Below are 12,767 nucleotides of genomic sequence, written 5' to 3'. Positions count from 1 at the left end.
TCAATAAAAATATCATCAATTACCAATGTTAACATACTTCTACAAAGTAAAACTTCTACAAGCATTAGATATTAATAAGTTTTACATTCAGATATCACTCCAATATTAATTGAAAATGACCACTTTAGGAGTTAATTAGAATTCAACATCATTTTTGTTTCTAATATAGTCTTTTTGGGAGTATCACGTTATTCTCTAAAGAAGTTTCATTAGATAGCTATTTTATCCAAGAGTTAGCTCCTTGAACAAGGAAGCCAATGTATTCATATTCAAGTTTATCTCAGTTTTATAACTAAAATCAACAAAACATGTATCTCTGATGCCTAATGGTAACAAAGAGGAGTAATGAGTCACTGTAGTTTATCCCAATTCTAGCATTGTTTCCTGCTTCCAGTAGTTCTTGGAGCAGCCAAAATCAAATCTTTTACGCAAATATTCCAAATGCATCTGAAATGAGTTCACTGTGGTTTCCTCAGCAGAAACCCTAAAATTACATAAATATTTCTTCTTTTTCCTCCTTCCTGCCTCACAATCCCTCTTCCTTGAGGAAAATAATTGCTACATCAGTGGTCTTCTTAGTTCTCATTCTACAGTGTTTATGGAGTTATTAGGATCACTTTTCCCTCTGTTTATAACAATACGATATGATGCCTATAATATCTATTACTTCATCTCGTTCTCTTTCCCCTCTTGATGGAAACATGCTGTAAAATTAAAGCAAAATTATGCTGCTCCCTTAGCCTGGTATGTGTTGACCTGCTCTCCAATGGTTCTTCCCAATTTCAATGTAGGGAAGTCTATAATCTTACTACTCAGATCATGGCCAAGGACCAGCAGCATCAGGGTCACCTGAGAACTCACTGCAAATGAAGAATCTCAGGTGTACTGAATCAGAACGTGCAGCTTAGACGAACTCCCCACTGATTTATTTGGGGAAGGGAAGTCCTCTTCTATCTTGATTGAACATGACATTCGATGTGTTTTGCAAAATTACCTGTCCCAGATATTGGTCCCTCCTTTATTTCTGTGGCTATATTCGAAACAGAATCTTTCTCATCACTTGTAGCCTGAATGGGATTTGAAACAAAATAATCAATACATAAAGTAGGTTTCATAGACTATACAGTTATAGTTCTACATATAAATGAGAGTTTAATTACGTTTCCAGCTGGTTGTTTCTGAGAAGACACTGAAAAGCAAAAGGGATACATAATCAATCATATGTAAATATGATAATGTTATCCATACATTAATGCATGGATAGCATGTTAGCATCAAGTTGTAACCTCCTGCCTGTATTACTGTAGGCTTTGAGATTTTATACTTTGTTTCTTGGGACTAAACATGAAGGAAATACACTGAAGAAAATAGGAATACAGGTTTCAAGAAATATACACTGACAATTTCAAATGTGATATGACTGGCTCCATATGTCTAAAACTAAAATAAAACCATGTCAATATCAATGTGGATATGCTGAGTGATGAGGACAAATGTGATCTAAAGTCACAGTCCAACTCATACACCTGGGAATCAATGTCAAAGGAGGTGATACATGCACCCGCATGTCTTTTATGCAAGACATCAGAATGATTTAGAACATTTTACTGCAAACATGCATCATGCTCTTTAATTTGATCTATCAGTGAGAAGGTACACAATTATAATGACACTTTAGTTGAATGTACACTTCACATCTCTTCAGTGGAAGTGTCCGAACTTAATCAGCTTGGATATATGTTTGGTGAATTCTAGTATGTAATATTCATGATTTCTCACACCCATATGGTGTAATAATGTGCCTACATCTCTTGTATCTTCTAGTTTAGCCTTCCGAAAGTTTCCTCATCCACTCACGGCAACAAGGTATAATATATAAACTTCATCAAAAAGTATAATAAATTACCAAATTTGACATACTTATACAAAATAAAGTTGCTACAAGCATTAGATATGAATAAGCTTTTACCTGTGTAAATCACTCCAATATTCATTGAAAACAACCATTTGGGAGTCAAGTAATGAATTCAACATTATTTTCACTTCTAAAATAGTCTGGTTGAAGTATCATGTTATTCTCTAGAGAATTTTTATTAAATTGCTATTTTATCCAATAGTTAGCTCCTTGAAAAACAAAGCCAATGTATGCATATTCACGTTTATCTCATTTGAATAACTAATATCAACAAAACATATACCTCTGGTGCGCAATAGTAACAAAGAGGAGTAATGAGTCACTGTGGTTTATCCCAATTCTATCATTCTTTCCTGCTTCCAGTAGTTCCTGGAGCAGCCAAAAATAAAATCATCCTTTATGCAAATATTCTAAATGCATCTGAAGTGAGTTCACTTAATCTTAAAGTCATAATTTAAAAAATTATTTTCTTTATACTCATGAAGACTCCTGATGTTTTTACATTTCCTAGATTCAGCAGTTCGGCCTTCTCACTGTCTCTTCGTCCATTTTTGCAAAAACATACACGTCAATGAAATAATGTGTAATCAGATTCCTATGAAAATAAACTAAACAATGTTTCTAAATCACTAGAGACTTCTTATAAACAACCAACCAATATGACATAATGCATATATATATATATGTCATGATTGTCATGATTATTGGCAGTTATCTGTTTAGTACTCTAAAAATGCATTCTTTGATTCCTTTTTTCTAAACCTAGTTTCATATGATACACCATAGGGGTCTCTCAAGTTCTTTTATGAAATAACTACCTCAGCAAACACAGCTTTCCAAAAAAAAGAAAAAAAAAAAAAACACTTTTTCTAGATTAAGCTGCATCCCAATATGCTGACTGATGTGAACGAAGCACGTGTCATGGATGTGCAAAACTTCTAGGGAGAAGAAATGAGACCCTGTGGGTCACCCTCATCCTTCTAACTTCTGCTTCTGCTTTCCATTAAGTGACTTCCCACAAGTCTCCTCATCAGAAACCTCCAAATTATCTAAGTAGCTGCTTTATTTGTTTACACCTGTCTGATTTGACATACACTCTTTTTCGTTCATAAATCTAATATCCATATTGGTGGACTTGATTCTTTGACCTCCACATTCGTTTCTTCATTATTTTCACTACCACTGTATTGTGACATCTGTACAATCCCATTCTGACACATGTGAAGATAAGGTTTTGCTTTATTAAAATGTTAAATGTGTCAGACACTTGACTAATATGTACAAATTCCTTCTTCCCGAAAGCAGCCCCATGGCCTCCTCTCTCCCATAGACACTGTTTCACAGCTGTTCTTCACTCACATCGGTTTGAGTATCTATCATCTCTCATTTTGTCTCTATGCTTTCACCTCATATTATGAGTTATTATCATAGGCTCAGCAGCCTATCTTACCTATTTTCCTCTCCAGGAGACAGTACTGAGCAGTAAATTAGAATTTTCCAGGATATGAACACTTTTATGTACACAACACTTCGTGGAGCTATTTTATGTTTACCCATAACACCTCTATGTCTATGCTTTCCAGAGGAACAAGCTCTGAAATGTTATTGAATATAACCTATTTAAAAACTTATTTAACTACAATGACAGTCTCTCCTTGATGCACCAACATCTTCAGAAATAACTTGTGAAGACTTGAAAATATGTTAGTAATTGACATGAAAAATGAAGCATTGACATAATTTTTTGCAGGTATAAATAAGACAAGCTGAGATCCTTACTAGATCCCAGAAGAGCAAAGTACATCAGACAGGAAATAAATATGGAACAGAAACATTTTCATTTGTAATGAAAATTCCTCTATTTACAGTTTTCAGGAGAGAAAAAACTACACACACACACACACATTCACACACAAAAGCCAGAGCAATATGGCTTTACAGGGTGTTTCTTCATCAAAGGCCTACTTGTCATTTGACATCTGGGAACACTGATAGGGATCAACAAAGGGGTTCTAAATTGTGATCTGCATAGTTTAGAGTTTAACATTCATGAAGGGGAGCCGAGAGGACAAGTAACACTTTGACCATTGGCCATTTCCACTCCTTACTGTTATTCTCTGAAAAGAACACACTGGATTTTCTCAGAGTCAGGACATGTCAAAAAGACATGCTTTAAGGGGGAAACAGTTGCAATCAACACAGCCATGGGAGAGATACAGCTATGCTTGCTAGGATTTCCAATACTTCTGTTTCATTTCTAATATAGTACAAATCAATAAAAGCAACCACGTAAGCATATCCATGTTGGTATGTCATCATATTTAAGTCCATATGGTATCAGCATGAAGACAGCATAATTAAATATGCTGCAGTCATCACATGGCATATCATGAGATCATACAATGAATCAAGAAATACTTCACTGGGTCAATGTGGATAGATCTGAAATATATATCACTGATTTTACAAGACCAAGCTGCATTCATTAAGTGCACTGCCTGAACTTTTCTACAAGTTTTTAATACACAAAATCAAGTTCTACATGTTATCTATGAATGTGCACATATGTTGTAAGAGGTTTTTAATGTGCATTTGGGTGATTTCTTTTTTTTAATTAATTCAAGCTCTTGGTTACATGTTGGCAGTAAGCTTTAGTATTATAGAAAACCCAAAATCATAACAGCTCAGAATCACTGTCTTAAAAGGCTGTGTCTACCAAAGAGTCAGGAAAGCATGACTACTTACTTTCTTCATTTTTAAAACTCAGAGGTACCTCATGCACACTCCCAAATAAAACTGCACAAGTTCCTTAGTTGAATTAGATCCCATTTGTCAATTTTGGCTTTTGTTGCCATTGCTTTTGGTGTTTTAGTCATGAAGTCTTTGCCCACACCAATGTCCTGAATGGTATTGCCTAGGTTTTCTTCTAGGGTTATTATGGTTTTAGGTCTTACTTAAACATTTAAGTCTTTAATTTATCTTGAGTTAATTTTTGTATAAGGTGTAAGGAAGGGGTCCAGTTTCAGTTTCCTGCATAAGGCTAGCCAGTTTTCCCAACACCATTTATTAAATATGTAATCTTTTCCCCATTGATTGTTTTTTGTCAGGTTTGTCAAAGATCATACGGTTGTAGATGTACGGTGTTACTTCTGAAGACTCTGTTCTGTTCCATTGGTCTATATCCCTGTTTTGGTACTCGTACCATGCTGTTTTCATTACTATAGCCTTGTAGTATAGTTTGAAGTCAGGTAGCATGATGCCTCCAGCTCTGTTCTTTTTGCTTAGGATTGTCTTGGCTATATGGGCTCTTTTTTGGTTCCATATGAAATTTTCAGTAGTTTTTTCTAATTCTGTGAAGAAAGTCAGCGGTAGTCTATAGCATTGAACCTATAAATTACTTTGGGCAGTATGGCCATTTTCATGATATTGATTCTTCCTATCCATGAGCATGGAATGTTTTTCCATTTGTTTGTGTCCTCTTTTATATCCTTGAGCAGTGGTTTGTAGTTCTCCTTGAAGGGGTCTTTCCCATCCCTTGTGAGTTGTATTCCTAGGTATTTTATTCTCTTTGTAGTAATTGTGAATGAGCATACACTCTTGATTTGGCTGTTTGTCTTTTATCGGTGTATAAGAATGCTTGTGATTTTTGCACACTGATTTTGTATCCTGAGACTTTGCTGATGTTGCTTATCAGCTGAAGGAGATTTGGGGCTGAGATGATTTGGTTTCCTAAATATACAATCATGTCATCTGCACAGACAATTTGACTTCCTTTCTTCCTATTTGAATACCCTTTATTTTTTCCTCTTGTCTGATTGCCCTGGCCAGAACTTCCAATACTATGATCAGAGTGAACAGGCAACCTACAGAATGGGAGAAAATGTTTGCAATCTCTCCATCGGACAAAAGGCTAATATCATCCAGAATCTAAAAGGAACTTCAACAAATTTACAAGAAAAGAACAAACAACCTCATCAAAAAGTGGGTGAAGGATACGCTCAAAAGAAGACAATTATTCAGCCAGTAAACATATGAAAAAAAAGGCTCATCATCACTAATCATTAGAGAAATGCAAATCAAAACCACAATGAGATACCATCTCATGCCAGTTAGAATGGCAATCATTAAAAAGTCAGGAAATAACAGATGCTGGAGAGAATGTGGAGGAATAGGAACGCTCTTATATTGTTGGTGGGAGTGTCAATTATTTCAACCATTGTGGAAGACAGTGTGGTGATTCTTCAAGGATCTAGAACCAGAAATACTATTTGACCCAGCAATCCCATTACTGAGTACATACCCCAAAGATTAAAAATCATTCTACTATAAAGACACATGCACATGTATGTCTATTGCAGCACTATTCGCAATAGCAAAGACTTGGAACCAACCCGAATGCCCATCAGTGATAGACTGGATAAAGAAAATGTGGCATATACACATCATGGAATACTATGCAGCCATAAAAAAGGATGAGTTCACGTCCTTTGCAAAGACATGGATGAAGGCTGAAACCATCATTCTCAGCAAACTAACACAGGAAAAGAAAATCAAATGCCACATTTTCTCATTCGTAAGTGGGAGTTGAACAATGAGAACACATGGACACAGGGAGGGGAACATCACACACCGGGGCCTGTCAGGGGGCTGGGGTCCTAGGGGAGGGACAGCATTAGTAGAAATACCTAATGTAGCTGATGGGTTGATGGGTACAGTAAACCACCATGGCACATGTATACCTATGTAAAAAACCTGCATCCCACTACTGGGTATATAACCCAAGGACTATAAATCATGCTGCTATAAAGACACGTGCACACGTATGTTTATTGCAGCATTACTCACAATGGCAAAGACTTGGAACCAACCCAAATGTCCAACAATGATAGACTGGATTAAGAAAATGTGGCACATATACACCATGGAATACTATGCAGCCATAAAAAATGATGAGTTCATGTCCTTTGTAGGGACATGGATGAAATTGGAAATCATCATTCTCAGTAAACTATCGCAAGAACAAAAAACCAAACACCGCATATTCTCACTCATAGGTGGGAATTGAACAATGAGAACACATGGACACAGGAAGGGGAACATCACACTTCGGGGACTGTTGTGGGGTGGGGGGAGGGGGGAGGGATAGCACTGGGTGATATACCTAATGCTAGATGACAAGTTAGTGGGTGCAGCGCACCAGCATGGCACATGTATACATATGTAACTAACCTGCACATTGCACACATGTACCATAAAACCTAAAGTATAATAATAATAATAATAATAATAAAAGAATCCAAAAAAAAAAAAAACCTGCATGTTCTTCACATGTATCCCAGAACTTAAAGTATAATACAAAACAAACAAACCAACATTAATTCAGGTTGTTGGTTACCTGTAGGCAATGAATTGTAGTAGTATAAAAGATTCTAAGGCTAAAACAGCTCAGAATCATTGCTTTAAAACCCTGTATCTTCCAGAGTCACTAAAAAATGACTAATGACTTTATTCATTTTCCAGAATCAGAGGTATCACACACACCCAAACTCACAAACGAAAGCACACAGGCACATACACATGCAGAAATTCAAGCTGGTAATCAGAGCATGTGATTGGGTGAAGATTCGAAGGTTCTCAGTGTGACAACACCGACATAAAGAAGTTGAAGTTCTAACACAATTGTGATGTCAGCAGGTATAGCTTTTCTCTAGGTAAAGGACGGTATTGCAACCAGAAATTGAAGCACTGAAAAATATTTATAGTTTCAAAATTCACCTCCTTGAACCCCTAACATGCATACAAATTCCACATTGGGATCTTTATCACAACCTAAAAGGAAAAGCATCTGAGCTAGAGCTCACATTTTTAAAATTTCTTTTCCTTATTCTTCTAAATATCATTTTGTAAGCATAGACACTAACAACAGCATCAGCATCATTTAGATCAAATCCTTCTATTTCATTGGGGTAAAAGAAGTAAGAATCAGAAGACTATGAACATTTCCAATATATTCATGTCCTTCTTTCCAGATGAAATTTGTATTGGCAAATTTACCTTTTGCTGGAGGTGGTGAATCCTTCCTTCTTATGGCTACTTTTGAACTGGGATCTGCTTCTTTCAGGGTAAGCTGAATGGGTTTTACAACACAATGATTAATATATCATGTATATATCACAAAGTATTTTGTTAATTAAAGATGAAAATATATTTGTTTACCGTGGATAAAGGAGGTCGCTCAGAAGATTCTACAAAGCAAAAGGGACACATAATTAAGTACACGTAAATATGACACAGCCCACCATTCACTATGTAGTGTTTGTATCCAGCTGAAATCTTCATGCTTGGTCTTGAAACTGTTACCTATTAGGCTCTGGGTTGCTTTTGCTCTTGTTTTGGTTAGCATACAGACATGACAGGAATATACACATGGAAATCACAATATAGGTTTCATAAAACATGTAGTCCAGATTTCAAGAGAGAGATTAGGTTTCACATGACTACAACTAACACAGAAAAGTACTTCCACCAATGTGATCCTCTTAACTGAAGCCAAAAAACGTGATGTCAAATGAAAGGACCAAATAGGACCCCAGAGGATAAATGTCAAAGCCCATGGTAGAAAGCTATGGTGTACCCTGAAGAAATCACCTAAGAACCATTTATACTATAATACTACAATAGTTCTCCTGTTCTTCATTTTGTCCTCTAACTTAAAAACTATCAATTTCATTAAAATGTATCATTCACTTCTGCTTGCAGGATGTATTCTCAGTTCATTAGTTCAGATATCTACATACAGAAGCATAGTTAACAAAAATATTCATGTTGTCCACAATGATACAGGCTTCTGGTGTTTTTCCATTTCCTGGATTCTCAACTTTAGCCCTCCTGCCATCTCTTCATTCACTTATGCAAAAAATGTATACATTCCACTCCAAATACCTAATGTGTAATTAGATTCCCATAAAACAAATCTAACCAAAATATTTGAAACATCAGAGGCTTTTTTCATGTTAATCACCTTTTATATATCAAAATATTTGCCATGATTATTGACAGTTACATTTTAACAAACCTGCACATTGTGCACATGTACCCTAAAACTTAAAGTATAATAATAATAAAATTAAAAAATAAATAAATAAATAATACTTAAGAAATACATTTCTTGATTGTTTTGCTTCCATAGTCATTTTGACGTGCAGTGCATCGCATTTTGCTAACATGAAGCACCTGTCCTATTGTTGATGTGTGACCCCTACAGAGAGAAGAATTGAGTCCCTGTGGTTTACTCTCATTCTTCCACCTTCTGCTTCCAGTAAGCTCTGAAGCAACAATAATCCAATATTCTGTTTGAGTGCGAATATACCAGGTCCACATAAAGTGAGTTTTCTCAGGTTTCCTCATCAGAAACCCCAAAACACCTAGCCAGTTGCTATCTTTATTTACACCATCCCACCCCACTTGCACTCTTTTTTGTTGATAAATCTAATCTCACTATCTGGTCTTCATTCTTTGCCTTCCACATTTTGTTCTTCATTATTCTCACCACCCCTGTGATCAAACCAGTAAAATCTCATTTTTATAAATATGAAGATATGGTTTTCCTTTATTAGAATATAAAAGTTACAGAAAATGGACTAACTTGTAAAAATTCCTTCTTCACAATAGCAGCTCCACATCCTCCTCTCTCCCATAGACACACTGTTTCATAGTTTCTACTCACTCACATCATTTTCATTGAGTATCAACTCTCATTTTATCTTTATGGCTTCATTTTACATTAGGGGTTATTATCAAAGACTCAGCAAACTATGTTACATATTTTCTCTACACGAGAGATTACTGAGCAGTAAAAAAGAATTTCTTTGGATATAAACACTTTTATGTACACAAACTTTTTGTGAAGCTAATTTATGGTTAAATACACATTACACCATTATGTGTTATGTGTTCCAGAGAAACAGACTCTAAAATTTTATTAAACATATTTAATTTAAAAACTTCTGCAATTACAATGACATAGTCTCTGCTCAATGCAGCACCATCTTCAGAAATCACTTGTGAAGACTTGGGAAAATGTCAGTCATTTACGTGAAAAATGAGAGCATTAAGTGACAACACTGCTTGCTGGTATAAATAAGACAAGGCTAGATCCTTACCAGATTCAAAGAGATCAAAGTGCCATGAGACAGAAACAAATATATAAAACAGAAAGATTTTCATTTCTACCAAAAATTTCATGTATTTAAAGTTTTCAGAAAAGGACAAAATACAAGAAAACACAGCGGTGAGGCGTTATAGAGCATTTCTTCATCTGGAGACTATTTATCATTTGACATCTGGAAACCCTTTATAAGGCCCAACAACGGGGTTCTAAACTGTGATTTGATCATTCCTGGAGTTCAACATCTATGTAAGGAAGCCGAGGTACCAAATGATACTTTGGCCATTTCTCCTGTCCAACGTCATTCTCTGAAAAGCATACACTGGAGTTTTTCAGAGTCATAACATGATGGAAAAACATGGCTCTAAGGGGTAATGAATGTAGTCAATACAGCTATGGCAGTGTATATAGCTATACTCAGGGTATCTGAAATACTTCTATTTAATTTCTTACATAGTACAAATCAATAAAGGCAACTACATAAGCAAATCAATGTTGGTATGTCATCATATTTATGTTCATTTTGTATCAGCATGAAGAGACTTTAATCAATTGTGGTGTAGTCATAAAATGGCATACCACAAGACCATACAACAAATCAAAGATGACCAAATTGTGTCAACCTGGATAGATCTGAAATATATACCACTGATTAGAGAAGCCGAGTTGCAGCTATTATGTATGCTGTGTGAAATCATATAGAAGACTTGATACTTGGAAACAGATTCTACATATTACCTATGAAAGTGCAAGTATCTTGTAAAGTATTTTTAATGTGCATTGCAGTGATTTAAAAGTAAAAAACGTTAATTCAGGCTGTTGGTTACCTGTAGGCAATAAATTGTAGTAGAAGAAAATATTCTAAGGCCAAAACAGCTCAGAATCATTGTTTTAAAACACTGTATCTACCAAAGAGTTACAAAAGAATGATTAATCACTTTATTCATTTTTAATCAGAGATACACATACACTTGCAGAAACTCAATCTGGTAATCAGAAGATGTGATTAAGTAAAGATTCTCAATGTAACAATACTGACATAAAGGAGTTGAAGTTCTAAAACGATTATAATGTCAGCAGGTATAGCTTTTCTCTAGATGAAGAAGAGAGAAGAGTATTGCACTCAATTTTGAAGCACTGAAAATATTTAGTGTCAAAATACACCTCCTCAAATCCCTAACATGCACAGGAATTCAAAACTGGGATCTTTAGATGATGACAACTTTAAAGGAAAAGCATTTGGGCTAGAGCTCACGGTGTAAAATGTCTGCCTTATGCCTTAAATATCATTTTATAAACAAAGATATTAACGAGACCATCAGCATATTTACATCAAATCCTTCCATCTCATTTGGAAAAAAAGTGGGAATCAAAAAACTATGAGCATTTTCAATATTTTCACCTATATTTTCTAGAATGAAATTTGTAGTGGCAAATTTACCTTCACTGGAAGTTAGTGAATCCATACTTCCTAAGAATCTAGTTGAAATGTCATCTCTGTCGTTCATCCTATGCTGAATGGGTTTGACAACATAATGATTAACATATCATGTATATATCACAGAGCATTTTGTTAATAATTAAAGAAAATATGTTTACCGTGAATAAAGGCGGTTGCTCAGGAGACACTACAAAGCAAAAGGAACACATAATTGACTACAGGTAAATATGACACAGCCTACCATCAAATCATGCAGTGTTTGTATCCAGCTGAAATCTTCATGCTTGCCCTTGAAATTGTTACCCATTAGGCTTTGGGTTGCTTTGCTCTTGTTTTGGTTAGCACACAAACATGACAGGAATATACACATGAAAAATCACAATATACATTCTATAAAACATGCAGTCCAGATTGCAAGGGTGAGATTAGGTTTCACGTGACTACAAGTAACATAGAAAAGTATTTCTACCAATGTGAATCTGCTGGATGAAGCCAAAAAAAGTGACGTCAAATGAGAGAACCAAATGGGACCCCAGAAGAATAAATGTTAGAAACTATGAAGTTGCAATGAGAGTGCATGAAAATGTATCATTCGCGGCCGGGCACGGTGGCTCACGCCTGTAATGCCAACACTTTGGGAGGCCGAGGTGGGCAGATCACGAAGTCAGGAGATCGAGACCATCCTGGCTAACATGGTGAAACCCCGCCTCTACTAAAAATGCAAAAAATTAGCCGGGTGTGGCAGCAGGCACCTGGAGTCCCAGCTACTCGGGAGGCTGAGGCAGGAGAATGGCGTGAACCCGGGAGGCAGAGTTCGTAGTGAGCCAAGATCGCGCCACTGCACTCAAGCCTGGGTGACAGCGCGAGAATCCATCTCAACAAAGAAAAAAAAAAGAAAAGAAAATGTATTATTCACTTCTGCTGGCAGGAAGTGCTCTCAATCATTAGTTTAGATATCTACTTGGAGAAAAATCATTTCTAAAAATACTCATGTTATCCACAGTCATGAAGACTTCTGATATTTTCAACTTCTGGATTCTCAACTTTCGTTCTCTTGCCATCTTTTCATTCACTTATGCAAAAAATGTATGCATTACACATCAAGTAACTAATGAGTACTCAGATTTTCATTTACAAAATGTAACCAAAAATCTCTGAATCACCATTGACTTTTTTTCATAATAATCAACTTTTTTTTTTTTTTTTTTTGACATGGAGTCTTGCTCTGTTGCCTAGGCTGGAGT

At 35.8% G+C, this 12,767-nt stretch overlaps 1 protein-coding gene across 1 annotated transcript in view; it reads right to left on the bottom strand.

The window, feature by feature from the left end:
• The window catches only part of LOC129024840 (ankyrin repeat domain-containing protein 36A-like), a 71,051-nt gene that overhangs the window by 19,936 nt on the left and 38,348 nt on the right, over positions 1–12,767 (bottom strand). Inside the window, exons 16-21 of the mRNA XM_054472088.2 lie at positions 11,682–11,710; positions 11,524–11,596; positions 8,132–8,160; positions 7,970–8,042; positions 1,161–1,189; positions 995–1,067 (exon numbers count right to left, since the gene is read on the bottom strand). Of these exons, the coding sequence (XP_054328063.1) occupies positions 995–1,067; positions 1,161–1,189; positions 7,970–8,042; positions 8,132–8,160; positions 11,524–11,596; positions 11,682–11,710 (306 nt within the window). The remainder of the gene's footprint in view (positions 1–994; positions 1,068–1,160; positions 1,190–7,969; positions 8,043–8,131; positions 8,161–11,523; positions 11,597–11,681; positions 11,711–12,767) is intronic.

The sequence above is a fragment of the Pongo pygmaeus genome, chromosome 12 (genome assembly GCF_028885625.2).
Source record: "Pongo pygmaeus isolate AG05252 chromosome 12, NHGRI_mPonPyg2-v2.0_pri, whole genome shotgun sequence".
NCBI lineage: Eukaryota > Metazoa > Chordata > Mammalia > Primates > Hominidae > Pongo > Pongo pygmaeus.
This window is presented reverse-complemented; position numbering and strand designations above follow the sequence as displayed.